Here is a 22,760-nt window from a genome sequence, read left to right on the forward strand (position 1 = left end):
TGTGACTAAGCCCGTCTGTGAGAATCTGCTAGAGACAGTGTCACTGCTTTCCATTGCCACAGTGCTCTCTCTTCCCCCTGCTTCTTAAACTTTGAGGCCCCATGCAATAAAGAAGAAGGGAGCCTGCATTGTCATCAGGATGCGAGGTCTGAGTGCTATCAAACATTAAAAAGGTTAATTTCCTTCAGTTCAAAGGAATATCTAGAAGAAAACTTGAGTATTGCAATGTGTGAACCAGGCTGTTAGCTGGGGTATGGAGCCGTTAAGACTTAACTTTATGGTTATAAATTACTACCAAGGCAGCTGCCAGATGCCGTTTTTCTGATGTTGGTGACAGTCATTGTGAGAGAGCTTTGCTGAACTTTGATCTGCAAGAAGGCAGCTGGGAAGTGCTGGGACAAAGGGCTGAGGACATCATAAACGTGGCAGAATAGGCATTACCTTTTTGTAGCGCTGACTTGTAGGACTAAGTTGATGTATTAAAGCTACAAGCACCTTTTTGATATAATGTGATTTTAAAATCAATGCTGTCAGACAACAAATGAAATATTTTAACCTAAGTTTATGTACAGGTAGCGGTACTAGTCCAGATCTCTAAGTTTGAAAGGACTTTAGCAGCTGGATATATAGCTCTCTGTGGGACTTCCCATGCACTGATTGCATTATTTACTGACGATCAGTGATGGTACCAGAGCCCAGATTCATTTATTTATTTATTTACTTTTGTCACAGAATTTATATTTCATGGTCACAAAAGGTGGAAAAAGACCAATCACTTTCACTTTCCTTTTTAAGGGCTATTTTTAATGTGTTTCATTTTCTGGCTTCCCTCCATTTGACCTGTGTTGTAATGTTTGGATTAGAGATGCTGCTGGGGAAACATTAAATCCAAACAAACTCCCTTCCACCTTGTTTTCATGAAATCTTTCTTGGAGAGTCACTAACTCTCTCTTTCTTTTCCATTACGTTCTCTGCAAAACATAGGCATGTACTGGAGGCCTCATGATTAGTAATTTCCCAAAACAAAAGCAGCTTTAAATGTTTTTTTTGTGTGTGTGTGTGTGTGTTCTGTAATGGAGAGAAATCAGAAACACCATGGTACTTGCTTGTTTGTTTTATTTTGCTTTGCTTCTCTTTTCATTGTTTTTCCTGAGGGTGAGCTGGAAGAGGCGAGGAATCAGAAGCCCTGGAAATACTTGGCACTAAAATGAAAATCAACTTTTCCCCTTAGTGGCATGTCTGGAATTGAAGAGTGTTGAGTTGTTACCTGGTTGGTCCTTTCCACCGTGATGTATGGAAACTTTCCATAGTGACAATGCCTTCGATCACACCTCAAGGTGTATGAGCTTGTTCTGCTAACACATGAGCAGCATGCTCATGTGTTATGCCTTCCTGAGGCCGTGTAGGTTGTGCAGATGCAATGCAGGCAAACTCTGGGAACATTTTGAAGAGAGATCTTCCTTTTTTGCAGAAAATGCAGCAGAAAGAAGCATAATGAAGTATTCACAGCTCACTATTAAGAATTCAATAAATGGCTCCTTGTTGGCTGATTCTCCGGTAGGTGTGACACAGCAAAGAAAGAAGCAAAGAACAGGAGGCCAAGCCATCAGGGTAGAATGGAAGGTTTGCTGTGTCTGTGTTCTGCCTGAACCTTCTCCAGAGCCAAGCTTCCAGAGAAGTGGCAGAATTTCTCTATCTTGCTTCATCCGTGCTTTATTATTTCATATCAAGTCTCGTAAAATCAGCAACTTGAAACGCAATAAAATCTGCATGCTTTGTTTATGTCCAACACAACTATATATCTTCCTCCTTACGCCCCGCACCTGGGATAACATGAGAAGGGGTCTCCTTCTCATGTCTTCACAGGGTGCCTTTGTTCCGGAATTTTTAAATCAAATAATTTACTTTGTATCCTGTTGTTGGATAAAATATGTATTTCATATGCAGCTTTGGTAACTCAAGTATCTTACGAGACTTACATTCTTCCTGCTGCTGTAGTGTGTTTTTTTCAAATGTATCTGGTTTGAGTTGATGAATTTGAGAACCAAAATCTGTATTTTTATTATGAGCTTCTTGGCACTGATGTGTAATAAATTCGTTTCATTACCCCATCCAGAAGAAATACTGCTAAGTTGAGGGCCATGAATGTTTCATATCAATATCCTGTCTTTAATAAAACCTGGTCACTTCTGCAAAAAATGTGTCTGCTTTATGTTTTGAAATATTCAGGAAGAAAAATATCAAAAAATGAAATGTTTTAGTGTGGGACTTCCTTCCTTTTCACTGCTGCTGTCTCCTTTGTCTTTCTGTGAGATATTGGTGGTCTGTGCTCACTGGTCCAGGCTGCAGCCAAGCTCAGGAGCAGAAGCTGAGTCAGTGCATCTGTACTTCTGCTAGCCTGCTTTCCAAAATGCACTCACAGTTAGCATCTTAAAGCTTGTCATGGGAAGAAGAGATGGTTACTGGTACTGGAGCTGTCTGCCCTCTGACTCTAAATTACTTGTACATAAGGCATTGCCCTGCATTAAACAGCTTCTAGCCTAAACTCAGTTGTGATGCAAAGATCTCCATTTTAACAAGGAGTTGGGCTGGATCTTCTCTCTTTAGCTTAGATCCAGCTGTCCTCTGCCCCTGTCCTCCCTCTGGAGGCTGTTCCCAGTTCTGCTGGCACATGTTGGTCAGGACAGGGCAAAGCATGGCTACAGAAGTCATGGATTATATACTCCTAAAAATTGCTATAATGGCAACCGACAGTCTAACTCCAAGAACAGGCAGAGACAAAATCTTTTCGATCAACCTAAGAACATGACACAGGAAGAGTGATACTTGTACTTACTGTTAGCATGTAAAGTGAAAGCAAGTAGATTAGATGAAATGAAAATAAATTAAGACTTCATCTTTTTATTATTCTCATATTTTATTATTTTTGTTCTTGCAGGAGATTATATGTGTAAGGCCCTTGCAGGTACAAACACCTAGTGGTGGTGGGGATTGGAATCGTTACGAATAACAACACTTGTTATCTACAGAAAATCCTCAAGCTATGTTCTCGTAACAAATATAAGCTATGGCGTAGTAGTTTCCCAAATGAGCGGTGATATCAAGACTTCAGTTTACTTTGGAAGATGCTACCAGGATGTAATTTCATAGGTGGGTTTTCTGTGCTGTTACAACTTGTCAAAACACACTTCAGTTAGTCCCTTTACTGGAATCCCCTGGAGGAAAGCAGCCTTCAGAGGAATGAAAACCACGGCGTACTGGCACAAATAGTTTCACCGTCTGTTGCATAATAGGGTGGCTTGCTTGGTTACTCTGTTGTTTTCTGGTCCTGTCCATACAGAAAGCTATTTGGAGGCAGCATGGATCCAGATTAAGGCCGTCTTGTGAGTGTATGGGGGTGCAGGACACTTCACGTCCAATGCCTGTGAGACATAATGTATTAGCATTGCTCTGAACAGAAGATGTCTACAGTGTGCATACATGATCCTTTGTTTTGGGAAACGACATCAGGTATTAGAACATTAGGCCTGAAGTTTCCAGCTGTATAGCTCATTGTTTGATTCGCTTTTCGGCTCACAAAGCAGTACTTTTCAACTCTAACTATAGCTTGTCACACCAAAAATGTGCAGTGCTGTTGCAGTTGCCGTGGCAGACTTTGCTCTTACCGACGTGTTCCATGTGGAGAGCAGCAATTCCATGCAGTGCAGCTAAAGGCTTGAGGAACTTGGGAGAACAGCTGGCTTGGCTGATGGATATACACCCTGTGATGTTGTTACTGAATTTGGGCTGACACCGTAAAATCTGACCCACTGGTGCTTCATGGCTTGTGGAGGTTTGCTGGACTCCAGCTGCATCTTCTGGCTCAGCAGTTGCTGGTGGTCTGCTGAGAAGCTGCATGTGTGTGTGTGTGTGTGGTTGGGGTTCCTGCTCTCATACCTCCAGGTGCGAGCAGATTCAGTTGTAGAGGAAAGAGTGTGAGTATTGTTTGTCCCCAGAACTCGTCATATTTCCAAGGGCTGTTATTTTGGTTGGTTTGCATGGAACTTACTTGTGCCAACGAAGGTCGCTGGAGTTTCACTTAGCTTGCATTTTGTAGGTAGTTGTTGAGCATTAGGCAGCAACGCCCCGCTGCAGGTTGGGGAGGCTCTGGGTCATGTCTGGTGGTGTTGGGGTGCCCAGCTGTGCTGCAGGAAAGAAGGGGACCACAAGGTGCTGCCGCCGTGGGGACTGCTGCAGTGCACACCGTGGGTTGGCAGCCAAGCCTTACAGGAGGGTCCCGGCCAAAAACAGAAAAGCTGCTGAACGAATGATCTAAACCAGTACTTGCTTCTGTCACTCTTTTCTGGTACAGTTCTTTACAGCCTTACGTATTTGCTAGTGCTAATGATGTTGGGGTGTTTGCATGGCAGATGTGGTATGACTAGAGCGACAGGTCGCATTCTGAACTGGTGGTGGAATCTCTGCTCTGAACTGTAGGGAAGTCAGATTGATGGTGCGGCCTCAAAAAATGAACAAAACAAAACAACAATCGTTGAAGCAGGAAGATTGTTGTAGGTAGTTAATTAAAAATTGTGTAATGGTAATTATGTAGTCTGTCTAGCTACTTACCCCTGAAACATATAAAATAATAGTTTGATGGAAAGAATTGGAGAGACAGCTATTTTTGCTTTGGTAAAGAGAGCAGCATTCTTTATTTTTGAAAACAGCCTGGGGCTGGTTTGGCAGAAAAGCCTTAACCCAGCAGCCATCATGCTTACCATCTGTTAAGACAAAGCAAGCCTTAAACAAGGTAGACTCCTGCGTACAAACAGTGTGCAGTGTATGCGCACTCGTGCTCCACATCAGCCACTCTGGCATCCCAAACTCCCTCCAGCCTCTGTGTGTCAAAGTCTGTGGCCTTGGGGAGTTTGTCTTGCTCTTCTCTGGTCACTCCTATCTCTATCCTCCCATACATGGAAGGGCTGCTGCACTTCTGTCTCCCTCGACTGTCTCATAGCTCAGGGTGCTCTCTCCCTCCATCCCTAACATGCAGAGACAATGAGGATTGCACTGGAGTACATGGAGCCAACTGGCAGAAGGAAAACATCACACTCTGTGCTTCCGTGCTGGGCTGTAGGGTGTGATTTCTTCCTCCTAAACCCCAACAACCATTTCATAAAGATACAGTTGAAGGGAAAAATTCAAGCTGACCTCTTGCCACTGGTAAACCTGGGTTTTGTGATAAACAAAACAGAGGTCAATAGTTACCGGCTCCATGCTGCCTTCCACTCCAAATGTCTGTATTAGCTGGACACTCATGTAGGAAATTTTTAATAAAAAAAAAGGATTCTGAACTTCACTGAAAAAAAAAAAAAAAAAGAAAGAAAAACCAGGAACAAAAATCTGTCTTGGTGGAAAATTTTGTGTGTTTTTTTTTTTTTTTTTCCAACAGAAGCTGAGGAAATCATTATTCTCCCTGTCACTTTCATTCCCACTAGAAAAAGTGGGAGGGAAAGGAGAGAAAGCACTAAAGAAGAAAGAAAAAAAGAAGAAGAAATGCATTTTCTAAAAGTAGGAGGGGATTTTTATTACAGAAAAGCTTGCAACACACCTTTGGCACAGCTGCTCCTGCCCATCTGGTCGCAGGACTGCGTGTTGGCCAGTGTGGGTTACGTGACAGGCAGCTGTGGAAGTGGATCAGCCATGGCCTTGAGGTAGCTGCTTGTGAAAGCATCAGGTCCTTTGAGAAATAGTTGTGACGACGCATTGCATCCACAAAGAGAAGGCACCAAAGGCCCACAGTTGCTGTAGGACAACCAGCAGGGCTATGGGTGCCTCCACCCAGCCCTCCACACCCCACAGAGCGGGCTGTGAAAGCTGAACAGCAGGGAGTGACCATTCCAGCACTTCTGTACTTAGATGGTTTGGGACAATTTTCTGTTTGCATTTCTAGCACCTCGTAAATTAACCGTTCCAATTGAAACAGCAGAGGCATCTCCATCCGCATCTAAAGATGGGCACCTTTCACGAGCAGGAAATCCAGCGTGGGTGAGTGGGATTGCTCCTCATCTGTGATCTCTGCGGATGCTTTTCCTTTTTGGCCTGGTTAGGCCCGGCACTTCAGAGCTGTTTGAACTCTCTGATGGCATTCTCTGCATACACAAATGGATACGCACAAAGCCTTTTTCAGGATCTGGGGTTGCCAAGTGTCTGTCTGTTCTTCCTCCATTAGAGACAATGAGGCCTGTCTCGCTGGGAGTTTCCAGACAGTACAGTGTGGAAGCCATAAAATACAGTAGTTCAGATATAAGACTAGAAGGCTGTTTGTTTAGAGTTCCTGGAAAGCCTGGGATGGTGTACAAATGAGCTAATATCTAAAACATCTTCAAATATGTTTCTAAATCAAATGTTGCACAATTAATGCTTCAGAGGAATAAAAAGTAGAGGCAGAGTTGCTTTTCTGTGCAACAGGACAAGTGCGATATAGTGATTCCCGTGGAAAAATGTCAATAAAAGCCGGAACTGTGTTGTCAGTCTAACCGAGTGTATCAGACTGGGACAAACAGGGCTGTAGATTCTTGCACAAAAGCAGAGTTCTGACTGTCTCTTTCAGGCAGAGTTTTGAGGTCATTTCTTTTAGACTAATAGGTATATTCATGTGGTAATTAGACTTTTCTTGGAGTCAGAGACGGATGAGCACCAGGGCTGTGCTGCAGATTGCTTCAGCTGCCTCCTGCTGTCCCTGTGTGTAGCTCTGATCTTTTTTGATAGATATTCTCAAGCTGTGTTTCTTAATGAAACTGTCTTTGGAAGAGCAGTTTGTGGGGTGACAGGGCTACAGTTTTTTACAGTTTTTTGCAGTTGTGTATTTGGAGCAATTTTACATGGTGCTGTATTCATTTTAGTAGTTCCAAACACCCTTCTTTTTCCCACAGACAGTGCGCTCCTGTGGCACATACAGATGGAAGCATTGTTTGTTGACTGAGTTTCTCCAGTTGCATGTGGAAATAATTGCATGACACAAAGAACAGTATTAAAAATGGCTTGTGCTTTCCTTGCTTGGTTTACAGAAGAGGTCTGTTGAGTCAAATGCTTTGGACCCGGCTTTAGCTTCTTGTGCTCATCCTGAGGCTCTCTGCCGTTTCACAATCCGTCTGTACAGAACTTCCTGAAAACACTCAGGCTCTTTGCAGATTTCAACTTGAGTATCCAAACTCACTCAGCAGTTTTGGAAGGGAGTACCTTCATAAATCTTTAGACTCTAAGATGTGCACAGCAAAACCTTCTCATAGCGTGTCTAAAGTGCTCAAACAACGTAAATACGGTATAAATACCAGTAAATAATACTTCTTGAAAAGCCTGAGTCAGAGATAATTTTATGTTCTTGTTGACCTCTTTCAAGTGGACAAGAAGGCCTCGTTTTCAGTGTAAAAAACTGAATGAAGATGGTTAAATAATTTAGTTCTGCATCTTCAGGACAAAACTCCTAGGCTTTATAATCACCTTTAAAAGCTGTCATCTACAAAATGAAGTAAAACCAAAGCATTAAAGCCAGATTTTCATCTGTTTTCTGCACTTGAACCTGTAAACTTTGCACACGTGCCCCCTGTACCTGTGTTTAACATATTGATGAGCATTAAAGTGCAAATGGAAGGTGAGGTTAGGTAGCAGGGCTCTGTTTGTGTGGTTTGTTACACAGCAAAGTTCTTGCATATGCAGATGTGTATTGTATTTCCTCAAATGAAAGTCTGAGGACACTTCCTCAGAACTTGTCAGCTTTGCATCTCAGATTTGTTTGGTTGCACTCAGTGCAGCTGGGAGGAGCCCACAGGCACAACATGTTGAGTGTGTGAGGTTCAAACTATTTCTCTTTACTGACACTAGAATCACTCAGAAGGGTCGTTGCATGACATATTTTGTTTATTAAGGTCAGCCAACACCTAGCAGTTACATCTGAAGAAGGGAGGAAGACAAAAATGTTCAAGTTTACAATTCTGTCAGGAAAACTGACAGCATTATAAAAAAAAGTCCTGATATCTTTGTTTATGAGTTTGTTGGACTACAGAGATATTTCCTTAAGAAAAAAATAAATAGATCATTTTTTAAGATGCTTTCCCATTTTTACCTTTAGAAGGTAGATGTGACGTCAGCTGTTTCCAGTCGCTGAGCAAGTAAGCAACTCTTCTAACTTGTTCATAGCATGGTTTCAGAGTTGGTTCCCGCAGGGATGCAAGCATAGCTTGTATTTCTGCATCTCTGGGACAAAACGGAGTTGTCTAGTTTCTTGTTTCGCCTTTTGGGTTTGTGTCAGATTCACTTAGGTTAGCATAGCTGCGTTAAATTCCCAAACCAAGTAAAACAAATCTTCTACGGCCTGTCTGATCTTCCAGCCTTTTCCTTTCTGATGTTAAGACATTTTCATTTCTGATTTGCCATGTACAAAAGCCAAAACGACTGAAAGTTTGATTCTGGATCAAAATCTGGCAGCAAGTAGACTATGAAACTGTGAGGGAAAACATTGCTCTGTATGCACAAGACGTGAAAATTAATCGTTTAAGCACAAGATTTTTTCAGATGCTGAGGTTTGTATATGAATTGTCCCACTAATACTGGCATAAATCTTATATAAATATCTTAAGTAATACAAGTGTTTGCTTATAGCTTGTTTGATTTTGAATTTGCTTCGATTGCTTTGGCAAAACACCATTCGTGAGAGAGAAAGAGTAACTGGGCCCCCAGCCTTCAAGGGCATGGTCACAGCTGTGAGTCACCTCGTTACTTTCAGTACTGTCTTGGGACCCTTGGTGAGCGCGGTTGGTCAGAGTGCTGCATCCCAGGGCAGGCATGAAGCGTGCCAGCAAGCACATCACGTCGGGTGTGAGATCAGCACTGAGTCAGAGGGGAAAGAAGGGGAAGAACTTGCAGTGCAAAGTGCTCTGTGCTATACCCACTCTCCTACTTCCATTTCTCAAAGGGAGGCTCGCCAGTTCCCTCCAATGAATTTGTGGAAATAATATCAAAGAGGGGATGAATTTGACTTTCGGATACCTAAGACTTTCATCTATTTTTTTTAATAAAAAGTTGGAAATGTTCATATATCTATATCCATATATATATATACCAATGTATACACACACAGATGTAATTTCCCATTTGCCGTACAGATAAATGAAAGTCCTCTGACTGTGACCCTTTAAAATTACTGTCCTATCAGTCAGCTGGAATCGCTTTCAGTCCAGCTGTGTCACATAAATCACGAGATTCCAGATTCATTTCCCCCAGATCTGTAAGTGACTTGGCACCTGAGCAGGTTGTGGTGCTGAGCCCCACTAGCTGGGAACACTGGTACCTGTGTAACACCCAGTCAGGCGGCTTGGGACGTTGTAGCTCCAACTTGGCAGGCCGGGTAGATTGCCCAGTCACAGCTAAGCAGTGCACTTTAGTACCAGTAGCTGGTTTTCCTGGGGATCATAAAATGTCGAAAACTACTGAAGTTCATAAGCTTTTAAGGAGAAAGGTCCCAACATAAGAAAAGGAGCAAAAAAAGAAGCAGGACAGATTGAAGTCTGTCTTGCTTATGGCATTTAGTGAAGTCTTTCACACCTGTGCAAAATGTTTATAGAAGGACACTCAGCTGACCCATTGGTAGCGTTCTGATTACTTGCTTTGCATGGGTGTAAATGATTAAGTGAAGTGCCAAGCAGTGGAGGATTCAGGATAATGATAGCACTGTTTTAGCTTGCTCTGCACGGCTTGTTCTATTAATATATGTGGTCAGGAAGGAACGTAGTCTCACTTTGCTAAAATCTGAAACTCGGTAAAGCATAATATGTGCAGTATTAATTTTGGTTTGACACCTGCCAGGCAAAGATCTTCACGAGCCAAAGGCATTCTTCTAAACGAAGTTCCATCTGTTGCGCAGATCTTTGATTCTGATATTTCTGACTACTCAAACCAAGGCAAAAAGAATAGCCAGCTTGATGAAAAACCTCTAGGTGGAATGAGCAGTTTTATCAGGGTTAAGTATAACGGCTTCTTGTCCTGTTTGGTTAAAGTTCTGCAAGAGAAAAATGTGTGACTAGTCGTGTTATATAACAGAGCAGTCCTTCGTGCTGGCAGCGTCAGCTTTGTTTTTGCATGAGAGAAACATCTATAGCGAAGTCCAAGTGCGTGATTTTATCTTTGAAACGCCTCAGCCTTTAGAAATATTTCTAGGAAGGAAAGTTGCTAGTAAAAACTTTACTCGCTCATTGTGCTTATCGTCAGATAAACATCCTGCAGATCCTGCTATGGGTCTTACACGCAGAGGAGCAGCAGAATTAATACGTGACTCAGCTCCGTGAAAGACATTTGAAGTCAGTATTCAAGTAGTTTCTGTCAAAAGAAGTTTCTTGCTAATCCCTTGACAAAAATTGCGTGATGAGTTTGTCACATAGCTGACAAAATAATCATTAATCGCTCCAGTTGTCTTTGTTTTGCACTTAGAGTGGGTGAGTACTTCTGTCAGTGATGCCCTGCCCACCTGGGTAAACACTGGTTTCCTATGGAACCATGAGAAGTCTGCTGCAGGTACAAATGTGCCTTCTGATCGTCATGACTTTGTACAACCAACCACTGATTGTTAATTATTATTTGTGATAGTGCAGAGAAGAGACTTGATTGAGGGAAATGATGGCTTCGTATGGTTCAGACCCTTAATTAGTGGTTGAAAGCGTCGTGAGTACTATCAAATTCCATTGAATTCGCTGAGAACTGCAGAGCATTCAAAATTAAATAGAAATTCACAGACATACTTTAGAATTTGATTTTCAGCATTTTTTCTAGAGTTCACTCTTGATGTGACTGATGGCATGTAAACTAGGGACTCTTATCTGTGCTCTGCCACGTTATCAGATAGCTTTGTATTGGCTTCCAAAAGCATGGTCTTACCTGTTGTTTCCATAAAACTTTTCAAGGCATATTCAGAAAAATCTTTGGCCATGATCTGAATGCTCAGTATTTGTATTTATGCAGTTCTTCCAAGCTCAGGTGTTCCTCAGAGTCTTCCCATTAATTGGATGTTTGTTTCTTTTTCCCTTAGTGCTGTATGCTGTTCACACAGTTCGTAGAGTTGTAGAATCATAGAATCATTAAGGTTGGGAAAGACTTTCAAGAACATCTCATCCAACCATCAGCCCATGCCCACCATGCCCACTGATCCTGTCCCTCAGTGCCACATCCACATGGTTCTGGAGCACCTCACAGGGACAGCGACTCCGCCACCTACCTGGGCAGCTTCAGTGCTGTGTGTGTGGGTTATTTAAGTACAACAGTGTTGTACGTAAATACATGTAATAAATAAATAAATGTAAATCCATTGGAAATATCAAGCAAATGTGATTTCCACTTGAGGTAATAGAGCAGTATCATACTGCTAAAACTACAAAAGCATAAGAACACAGTATTATTCAATTCAGTCCTGACTATAATGTTTAGGTGAACCTGCTTGAAAAGGGAGGTTCACAACATAAATATATTTCACAACATAAACCTGTTGTATTTATGCTTTCTTTGCATAGGAATTCCTTTCCTCATATGCACTGATAGATGTCTTTCAATTTATACAATCAATTACGTGATTTCTTGTGCAACAGCAGAGAGCTACTAGGTAGGGTTGTAATTATTTAATTTCTGCATGTGAAACAGAACCGAATCCGTGGTATTAACTGCTGAAACTTCATCCATGCTCTTCTCCATAGAAAGCACTTGAAAAGTGAAAAACGGATTAGCTTCAGCTCCTCAAAGCCAGGGATTTCTTCCTGCAGCCTGACAAGGGTGAAAGCATGATTATATTTAGGGACTTCCCTGTCAATCTGTTTAACATGGATTAAGCAGGACTAATACTGAAGGCTAACAGTCTGCAGAAATCTGTAGAGGTAACAACGCGTTAGATGCATTACAAATAATAAATCATGGGAAACTGTGCAGCTACTGGAACTGAGTGGTGAGAATACAGTTGAAACCTTTTGTCATGAATATTTATGTTTCAGATTTTACTAGTCTGCTGCTGGATCCACAGCTACTGTGCATCCATTAGTAAGTGATAAAGAGAACATGAATTAGCTGCTGGTACTGAGCCATAATAGAAATCTCTGTATTCTTTCCTGTAGATTTACAAATTTAAAAAAATTTTATGCCTCCTATTTTTCCTACTCTATTATCACAAATTTATTTAATGTCCCAGAATCACAGAACTGTAGGAGTTGGAAGGGACCTCTAGAGAGCGTCGAGTCCAACCCCCCTGCCAAAGCAGCTCCCTAGCCCAGGTTGCACAGGTAGGCGTCCAGGCGGGTCCTAAACGTCTCCAGAGGAGACTCCACCACCTCTCTGTGCAGCTGTGCCAGTGCTCCGTCACTGCACTGTGAAGAAGTTCCCATGCACATTTGTGTGCAACTTCCTATGCTTCAGTTTGTGGCCATTTCCCCTCATCCTGTTGCCACACACTGCAGAGAAGAGTCCAGCCTCATCCCTTTGCCTCCCTCCCCGTAGGTATTTAAAGATGTAAGATGAAAAACAAAGCAGAAGGCAGCAACCTGACTGCTGCTGGATGACACAAATGCCAGCAAAGCACAAAAGCTTTGTCCAAGTGCAGCCACTAACATAAAGCATGCAGATGAAGAGGTTGCCAGTGAGTGAAGATGTATGTACCTTTTAATTACCGTAGAAGTGCGTAATCTCAGCAGGATGGAATTGAATTTGGTGCCAAGAGCGGGTAGGATTTCACTTGAAGGAGACTGTTTAAAGTTCCTATAGATGGGATTATCACAGACTCATGGCTGCATTTCTTTCTACGCATTGACTGTTAGAGTATTAGATTCATACTTGTGTTAAAAAAAAACAGAAAACTTTCTATTATGCAGCATGTTTTGAGAAACAGCATGATGTGGAAGAACACAGACAACCTTAATAACATTTACTTTCATTTTGATTAGTGTCTGATAATTTAATTATGAGAAGTGTAAATGTAAATTACCATAATAGGAGTACACTTAAGGGTAAGTGTGTTTTACGATCTCTAATTGCTGAGGTTGGTTTTAATCATACACATTCTGTATATTAATGACTACATGTATTCATAAGATCAGAAAATCATCTTACAGAAACTTCAAAATCCTGCATCTGTGAAGTCTAGCTAGGACATATACTCAGCTGAACATAAAGTTCTCTGTCAGTCTGTTTTACTGGGACATAGTCAGTGTAGATTTCTCTCCTTGCATATGCTTATGGTGCAGTCTCCGTTCCATAGTTTAGTCAGAAAAATTAAATGAAAAAAGATTTTATTTTGATTGCATTAGAGAAGATAGTATTTATTCTGGATTTATACAGGCATTCTTGGGAAGGTAACTGGGCCCATTGTTCCTGCAAAGCTGCATCTTTTCCATCACCAGGGTTTTCCTCTGTTGATACAATTCTGTGGAAGAAGAGGGAGTTTCCAAGTGGAGATCAGCACATTCTCCACAGTCATCATAAAATGATGTCCCCTGATATAGTGAAACAAGTTGAAAGAGGTAGGCATGACTCTGTTTGATAATGAGCAGAAACCTGCAGAGGAGGCAGCAGGCATCGACAAGTGGAACAACGGCCACCCTCTGCCACCATGGCAGAGAAACATCTGGCTGTGTGCTAAAAGTCAAACATCTTCTCTGAGTTTTTTAAAATTTCCTCTGTAAATTACTTTAGTCTGTGTGTTTTAACTTTATACACATAAATATCTATAATGGGGTCAGCTGTCCATGTTCAGGTACTACGGGGTATGGTTCCATTTTACTCATTCCAAGATCCAACACTTTTTGAAACTCACTGGCACCATGAAGCAGACCATAGTAGTTCTGAATAGACTCTGGATTGACTGCATGATCCATATTTACAGATATATGGAAAAAATACCTATACGATGATATATAGAAGATAAATATTTTCCATGGAGCATGATTATTTGGAGCTGTTGCAATTCACTAGTGTTCCCTTTCTAGCCTTTGAATCAGTTTGATGTTTAATTTGCAGCAGCAACAGGAGAAGAACAGCACCCAAATTGTGCAGTATGGGTTGGTTTCTGGACTGTCTGTTGTACTGTTTTTTAACTCATCAGTAGTTTGAGCTAGTTTATTGTGTTTGGATGGGTCCTGAGTCAGGCCTTCTAAAGTTCACAAGGAAATAACCTTATAGTGCTTCATTAACATTTTTAATTTGCTCAGGAAGGAATAAGTGTTGCATTCCTCATGCAAGCCCGCCAAGTAAATCTATCATGGTACATTCCCATTTGGCACTCTAGTCATTTGTTGCTGCGGGTTGGGTTCATGCTTATGAATTTGAATATACTGTAAGAAGGGAGCAGGCATATGTCTTCCATTCTGCCTGTTAGGACAGGGCTGAGAGAGAAGAACTGAACAAGAAAGCAGAAGAGCAGCCCCACAAAAGGAGGCCCACTATCACCTCCCATCCCCTTTTCTAATAAATGGAGCAAACCCACCCCCTGCGGTTACCCAGCAGTTACCCTCTTTATTCCATCCTTCTCACCATGACCACTTTCATCATACCGTCTTTGATTTAATGAAGTACACGACCTGCTGGGAGCCCTCAGGGCTCTTTCACCCAAGATCTCTGGTAGCTCCTGGAGGTCTGCAGCTCTCCGAAATCTCAGATCCTTCCGTTATCATCAGCATTACACACTCGCCTTCCCCTTCAGGTTCTGCAACCCCACCTCACAGCTCTTGAAAGCTTGTCCCAGCGTGATCCTCCAAGTGTTGCTCTACTTCATGATCCAGTTCGAGCTGTTGTGCTCGGCCCAAGGGCTTTAAAGCAAATCTACATGGTTACATGCAGTTTTTTTCTATTATGACATCTAGTCATTAAATAATTCCTGGAACATAATGCACCTGCCTAAATACACAGCACACAGTCTGACAACCACAACCAGACCTGCTCAGTACTGGGTCGGCAGTTCAGACTAGTTGAACAAGTGCACTGCGTTCAGAGGGGGCTGGAGGGAAGCAGCAACGAACACTAGTTCTTTCTTATATATGTTTTCAATGAGTCACAGAACCATAGAATAACATGGGTTGGAAGGCACCTCAGCAATCATCTGGTTCCACACCGCTGTCACAGGCAGGACTGCCATCTGCTACATCATGCTGCCCAGGGCCCTGTCCAGCCCGGCCCTTAGCTGAAGTGCTCCACATGTGTCTGGCTGATGGCACATTAGCGATGGTGTTCTGTGGAGCTGTTGCATTGTCACTGGGAGCGCCCATCTTCTGCAACGTAGTTTCCTAGTAACCAAAGCTGTGCTATTCTCTTCTGAGGGCTGTTGTGTGTACTTGCCTACCTTCTGAATCTGTTGTCCTGTTTCAAGAAGCCTGCCTACTTGCTGTAGTGAAGAAGAGCGATTTCATGAGTATGCTGAGAGTCAGTAAGCAGCCGGAGAGGTCCTGTGAGGTTGAAGCAGCAGTCAGTGAGCTGTGGACTCGCACCTGGGGAAGCAAGGTTTTTTTTTGTTTTGTGCTTGTGGGATTGCTTGCTCCAGCTTTAGCACTTCTCAGGGAAGAAGTGTATTCCAGATGCCAGAAAAGACAAAGAGAACTCTGAAATGCTTGCTTTGAACTCTTTAGATATTGCGAGTAGGATCTGGTAAGGGTGTCAAGTGAATAATAAGGGCTAGGCACTTGAGTCCAGATCACTGAAGGACTGGACTCTTATTGACAGGAGATGCTGAGGCTAGAAGCATACCTAAGAAATTATTCCTTTCTGCAGTCTCATTCCCAGCTGTGCGAGATTTGAAGCCCAGAATCACCTGCCTGTTTGTGAGGTGATAATACAAAAATAAAGAGTGTTTGCCTAGCACTTTCAGCCAAGGACTCCTGCATTTGATTTTATGGTGTCTCAGCATACCTCTTTCTTCCCAGGAGTTTTCTCTTTCCACCAGTCTCCATTCTGGAGGTTTGGAAGTGTTCTTGACCCTCTGTAGAGAAATCTTGCTATTTTTTACTGAAATTATTAATCCAGAGAAAGAGAACAAAGTAGAACATTATCATGCAACTCAGCACTAGGATGTGCAGCTCAGAGGAATCTGGATTCCAGCCTCTTCTGGGACTGTTTCTGCCATCTTATCCAGTGACAGTGCACGTGGTCATTTTAACAGATGAAATAGAGGCAGTGCTGGAAGCAGAGAGTAGTCCCCAGAACATCCTTTTCCAAGGGGCAGCTTTAACCAGGAGTGTTCAGAGAACAGGTGGGCTCAGTTATCCCTGGCTCACTAACTCTGTCCTTAACTGCCTGTGGAGTTGTCCTCCAGGATTAAGTTGCAGCTGATTGGGACTTTTTTGGCACTTTGGATTCAGGCACGTAATTTCCATCAAAGTACTTTTTACACAGCAAATACAAAAGCCAGTAAAATGAATTGACTGCATATGGGGAAGGATCTCTGAAACTCTAATAGACTCTTCTGGTCACACACAGAGAAGCCATATTTACACAGAGAAGTGTCCTTTAGACAAAACTGTAAAGCACTTTGGGCTGACAGTGGTTCTGGGGAATCATTTGGGAACTTTGCAGGTAATCCAAAAACACCTCAGTGCTTTTCGCTGCTGTGTCCCATGCTGGAGCCAGGCTTGTTTTCTCCTTCATTCAGAGCTCACTTTTGCTGGACTTTACATTACATACTCTCATTTCTGCCAAGGGGGGCCGAACTGGGGTGAGTTTCTTTTTCCATCCCCCTGATTGTTACAACTTCCTGGAGTTTTGTGCTTGAAGCTGGGAATATTTCAAAGAAAAGTGAGTGCCAAAGTGGGAACCGGATGCTTTTGCCCTAAACATATTTTTGGTATCTGGGTTACTTCGTTTTGTTCGGTCCCTGTCTGTGATAATTTCAGTTTATATCCGGGTCTGTTTCCTGTCCTCACTCAACAGCATGGCCATGTCCCTCACTCTGAGACATGGTCCAGAAGCACATAAGTCAATAGCTGTCAATGTTTGCTTTTTGTTTTCAGCTGGGACAGCTAGGATTTAGGCTGAGGGTGGATGATCTTCCTTGACCAGCTAGAGCCAGTGGAAAGGAACAAGTGGAGAAGAGGGGAAGCCTACCCCTTTGTGCTGCAGCTTTTGAACTGGAGGAGCCACAGTTCTTTCTCTGGGTCTGTTCCAACTCCAAATCCAGGGTGGAGAGCATCCTCCCTGCTTTCAGCCCTAAGAAAGGGGATTTTTGTGGTCCCAGTGCTGCTCCAGCAATCCAGCAGTAGAGCAGCCCTGCTCTACGTCAGTGCACTCCCCAGAACAGTGCTGTCAGCTTGCCATTTCTCAAGAACTCGGTGGTTTTGGTGTGAGCAGCGAGAGGTTGGACTCTCAACCTCCACAGCATGCGGCCATGACACTTCACAGGATAGACCATGTCTGCAGCTGTTGTGGTCTTTCACTTGGCATGCTCTCCAGAGGTAGAAACACTGCAAATTGTCTTTTCAGGAATACCCCTCAGCACCTTCCAGGTCCCCCTGTGAAGTACAGCACACACCACTGCAGCAAGATCATGAACAGGCAACCCAGTGGCACCCCGGGTGCAAGTCAGGTCACCCCTCCCCAAGCCCCACTTCTCCCCATTTCCAGCAATGCAGTATGAATTTCACAAGCCTCTATCTATCTTAAGCACAGACATCTTCATATTGGACCCACCTAAAGCTAGAAAAGCTTCTTATTTTTGCAAATTGAGGTTTCAGTTTCCTAAATATGTATTTCAAATGCAGCCAGAGCCTCTGCATAATTGGAACTTTTACTGTAATCTCGCTACCTCCTTCAGCCTCCTCCTGACCAATGCAGATTGTAAGCGGGGGTCTGCAGTAAAAATAACCAAAACAAGCTGTCTTTAATGTTTTTGCAACGTGTTCAAAGCAGCTTGGTTGCTGAAGACAGAATAAGCATTTCCCTTTTACCTGAAATACCCTTGTGTTTATTAAATTAAGAGTGTTATTAATCATAGATCATATCCAAACCTTTATATGATTTTACATTTGTCATAACTCAGTGATCTCACTAAATATTTCTGTATACCTCTAAATAATGTTGCCTGTCATGTAGTACTTGTCTTGGGTTTTTCTCAGTGAGAAGTGAGCTGAAAAAGAGCTATCACAGAAAATAAAATGGGACGAAAGTAACAGGCCTTTGTATTAAATTTAACATTTGGCTTCTGTCCCAGAATTTCCTGCATCCGTATTAGAATCAGATGCTAGCTCAAGATGAAAAGATTTCCTGGATGGGTTTTATTCTTATTCTTATTAAAGGGCTGATAACAGGCTGAAGGCAAGATACTTGTTGTAGTAAAAAAATCTGCCTGATATCAAAGGCTGGATGGACAAGCTGACATATATTGTTGTTAGGCCTCCCTGCTTGATCACATTTCAGTACCATAAAATCATTCCGCTAGTGAACACGAGATGTAAAAATCTCAATGTGAGAGCAAAAAGCTCAGACTGGCAGGTCCTGCTCCTGGGCACGGTGTTCCTGCTTAGTAGCAGAGACAATGTGTGGGTTTGATAGCAAGAAGTGTTGTTGGCTGGTAGCTGTCTTTATTATAAATTGTATTTATTGTTGAATACGTGCGCTCACATTTGTGTTCATGGCAGGCACTCGGTTATCCCGATGTGCCCATGGAACTGGTGTTGTATGTAACACGGGGACAGCTCTGCAGTGCTGCTTGTCCTTCTTCAGGAGAGTTGTGCTGGGGTGACAGGCCGCGTAGGCCTGGCCTCCTTTGCCACTCCTGACATCACCAACAAAATGTTCGGCCTGCATGCCACAGAGCCCTTGTCTTTGCAGATGTATTCTTGAGAGGAGCTGAGGTGTTCTTGAGCTCTGTGACAAGGCCTGGAGCCACTGACCTGGCACACACCCTTCCATCTCACGAGCCACTGAAGCTAAAAGGTGATCTGGACATTCAACCTTTGCTATTGTAGCTGAGACCTGTGCAGGAAATCTGTGCGGCCTGTGCCCTGCACAGAAACCAGCCACTGACCCTGTTCCATGCTGTGGTTTAACCCTGCAGGCAGCTCAGCACCACCCACCTGCTCACTCATGCTCCCCAGATGGAATGGAGCAGAGAATTGGAAAGGGGAAAGTCCAAGAACCCGTGGGCTGAGATAATGACAGTTTTCTAGGTAAAACAAAAGTTATGTACGTAAGTGAAGCAAAGAGAGGAACTCATTCCCCGCTTCCCATCACCAGGCAGGTGTTCAGCCACTACCAGGAAAGCAGGGCTCGTCATGGGTGATGGTTTCTTGGGAAGACAAATGCCATCACTCCAAAAAGCCACCCCTTCCTCCTTCATTCCCCTGGCTTTTATTGCTGTCCATGATGCTCTATGGTGTGGGACATCCCTTTGGTGGGTTGGGGTCAGCTGTCCCGATTCTGTCCCCTCCCAGCTGCTTGGCATGCCCGGCCCCTTGCTGGCAAGGCACTACAAGGAGCTGAAAAGTCCTTGGCTTTCTACGTGCACTTTTCCACAGCAACGGAAACATCCATGTGTTGTCAACACTATTTTCATCAAAAATCCAAAACACAGCATCACATGAACCTCTAGGAAAAAAAAAATCTCTATCCCAGCCAAAACTGTGACACCTAGATGCTCTCCAGAAAGCACTTTTGCCTTTACTCAGCAAAGCAGCTCTGTACAGCACTCATGTATGGCTGCGCTTGAACAGTACAAACATTTGCAGGCTCTGGGTATTCTGTGCACAAAACGATTTTTGTTCTGAGACAATGGAGTAGTGCTTTCTAGTGTTGCTGCTCTGCTGTGGCAGAGACTGTGAGCAGGGTATTGGAGCTATAAATTAGATCTTGCAAAGCAGCTCTTCTGGAGGGAGGCTGCTGTTTCAGACTGGCAGGCTATAATTAGCATTTTCCTGAGGTTATTTTTGCTCTGTTTTGACGCAGTTATCTTCAGTGACAAAAGTAGAGTAGCAATTGCAGCTTGCTTTGACCCTTCATTTCAGCTTGTGATCTCAAAAGTTATCAGGGAGTGAATATGTTTTACAGATACGCTGCTTTTCTAGGTACACCTTTTCAAAGCAACTGGTCTGTGGTTTGAATTTACAGGCAGAGAACCATTTCAGCAGCGCTGGGCGTTTACAGCATCGACGTCAACATCTGAGCTTATACCCAGCGCTCCTTTTATAGTCAGCGGAGAGAAATGTGCATTTTTAGAGGAGTAATTCATCTGGTCTATTTTAAACATCTTCTTTCCAATATATGAATTGTATTCTAGAAGAGCCTATTTCCCTCCTCAGCAATAATTAATCTGAGCACTGTTAGGGTTTATTCCAATAAAAGCAGAGCCCCCAAAGCTGGCCACCCAAAGATGATTTTGCTATATATGACAAGGAACAAAGGGTAAGCAGCATCTTAGGAAACTGAAGACTTTCTGGTAGCTAAGCAGTCAATTACTTCTGACGTCTATATACAGAGAGACAGGACCGAAGTGATAAGGTATTATTGGTCTTGTATGTGTCGTTGTCGTACTTATAGAACAAGGCTGATCTTCACAATGTGCTGACTGCTGGAAGCATGTTCCTTTAAAACCTTTCTTGTTCACTCCCCCAAAATCTATAATTACTTTTGAAAGTCCTGCGTATCTGAATTATTGGCATTCAGAAGCTCCAGGCTCTCTAATAACGTTCACTGAGCATTAGTTTTCCTCTAATTAATCTTGTATTTGATTATGTAATTCATTTTTCCTGGTGGAGTGTGCTTGCTGTTTCTCTAATTAATTAATCATTTCACCTCAGCTTTGCTTATTCTCTCCTTGTCAAGGTTTTATGTTAATATTTCCAACATTGCCTAGTGACAGGTGTTTGCATTTTCTTTATTTTTTGTTACAGATGCCACTGAAATTGCCCCACGTATTTTGAAGAGCTCACCAACAGATCAGCAGATGAACAAGCTCGCGAGGAGACTGGGACCCGAATGGGAGCATATTGTTCTGTGCTTGGGTTTGTCCCATACTGACATCTATCGATGTAAAGTCAATCACCCTCACAACGTTCAGTCACAGATTGTGGCCGCGTTCGTCCTGTGGAGACAGCGTTTTGGGAAAAAAGCAACAATACAAAGTCTGCAAGCCAGTCTAATAGCAGAAGAAGTGGATCCTTCTGTGATGCAGTACATGCTTGCGTAAAGCCTTGCTGTTCACTGGGAGCTCTCAAGTACTTTGCTAAATTAAGTACATCATGGAGACAAGTTGAAGATCTGGTGCATCAAACTGGCAAAACTGGGGTTGAGAATTGTGATTTGTATTAAGTTTCTACATTTCAGTTTTCTGTGGCACCTTGTGACTTCTCATTCTTTTCAAGCCAGATTTCTCTTTAGCAGGCATTAAAAAGTGGATCACCCTTTCCTGTTTGCTCTTGTGCTATTCCACTGGGGATATAGGGTGACGCTTAAAGCCCTTGCATGCAGGAGGCCCTGCAGTGAGCTCAGCAAGGTTTCCCGTTTCACTGTGAGAGCAAGACTTGATTTAACCTGTTTTCAGGACTATGGACCAAGAGCCTTTTTTGCTGCTGTTGCATGCTAGTTCCCTGATATCCCAGTAAGAAACGAGAATAATCACTGTTACTAACATAACAGTTTTACGGCAATTACTGCAGGTGGCCTCTTTCACATTTGTCAGAGGGCGCATATCATTTCTTGCTTGGGTAGATGGCAGCCACCTTACTCTTACCTTTCTGACTGGCCCTAAGCAGAAGTAACAGAAACGTGGTGCGCCCGTGAGGTGTTTTCCCATTGTAATTTAATAGGTGTAGGTTTCTCCAAGGAGGCGGGAGCTGTGTGTGTGTGTTAAGTTCAGTGTGGGTGGGGAATTCTCTGAGAAGATAAGCAGCAGGAAAGTGAACAGAGGTTAGGCAGAGAAAGTGCCTGAGAAATAAGACGACTTATAAATTTTCCATCTTTGTCTCAGCTACTAAACTGGAAGATAAGCTGGTGTCTGCTGAGTTTTTGTACTATAGCCTCTATGCTAAGGCAACAGAAGTGGCCAGCTGCTCTTAGAGACCTGATGGTAAGAAGCTAAATACATGTTAATTCTTTATGGGCACTTTACTGTACTGTAAATGAGGAACAATGTTTGAGTGCAGGGTTTCCAGGTCTATTTATGAGCAAGTTCTGGGAGACCATTTCATCTATACAGAGTCCTTGCCAAATAACTTACCATCCTTCAGGATCTGCTCCATATAATTTAACAGCTTAACAGGCTTGTCAGAATGCTTTACTAGGGAAAGAATGAGCTTTATTGCCTTTTTTCCTTTTTAATTCTTCCTCTACTCTGATTTTTGGAGCCGTTTTCCAAAGATGAGAAATCAGGAAAAACAAAAACATTTTCAGGAGACATGGTCTGCCTTGCTTTTCAGAAATATGAAAAGAGAAAACACATCCTGGCAATTCCTGCAGGTCCTGAAGCGATCTGGTAGTATTCTGCATACAGTTTTCACCTTCAGTAAGTCATGATCCTGTAATAGGTCACTCGGATCTTAATTAATCATATCCTATTTCAGCTATTTACAGAGTCTAAGTCTATCAACAAGTCCCACATAAACAATTTAAATCAGTTTCGCCCTTGTTACTTATTTTAACAGTTTGCCATGCTTGCATGCCAGCATATACTTTTTATTGAAAACCATTCTAGAGGTATACAGTGACATTTGGCAAACTCACATCGACACAGCACAGAACAAGGAGTGTGAGGACCCTGAACCTGTTCTGCCATGAGATAA

The 22,760-nt window shown here is 42.8% G+C and overlaps 1 protein-coding gene across 4 annotated transcripts in view; it reads left to right on the plus strand.

Annotated features, from left to right (window-relative positions):
* Positions 1-21,670, plus strand: part of CRADD (CASP2 and RIPK1 domain containing adaptor with death domain) — a 74,900-nt gene extending 53,230 nt beyond the window's left edge. For all 4 annotated transcript variants that reach the window (XM_065742713.1, XM_065742716.1, XM_065742714.1 and 1 more), the window contains one exon: positions 20,874-21,670. In XM_065742713.1, coding sequence (XP_065598785.1) covers positions 20,874-21,169 — 296 coding nt within the window. In that variant the 3' untranslated portion in view covers positions 21,170-21,670. The remainder of the gene's footprint in view (positions 1-20,873) is intronic.
* Positions 21,671-22,760: the final 1,090 nt, after the last annotated feature.

This window comes from Cyrtonyx montezumae, unplaced genomic scaffold, assembly GCF_038088225.1.
Source record: "Cyrtonyx montezumae isolate F1298 unplaced genomic scaffold, pur_monq_1.0 scaffold_3, whole genome shotgun sequence".
NCBI classification, from domain to species: domain Eukaryota; kingdom Metazoa; phylum Chordata; class Aves; order Galliformes; family Odontophoridae; genus Cyrtonyx; species Cyrtonyx montezumae.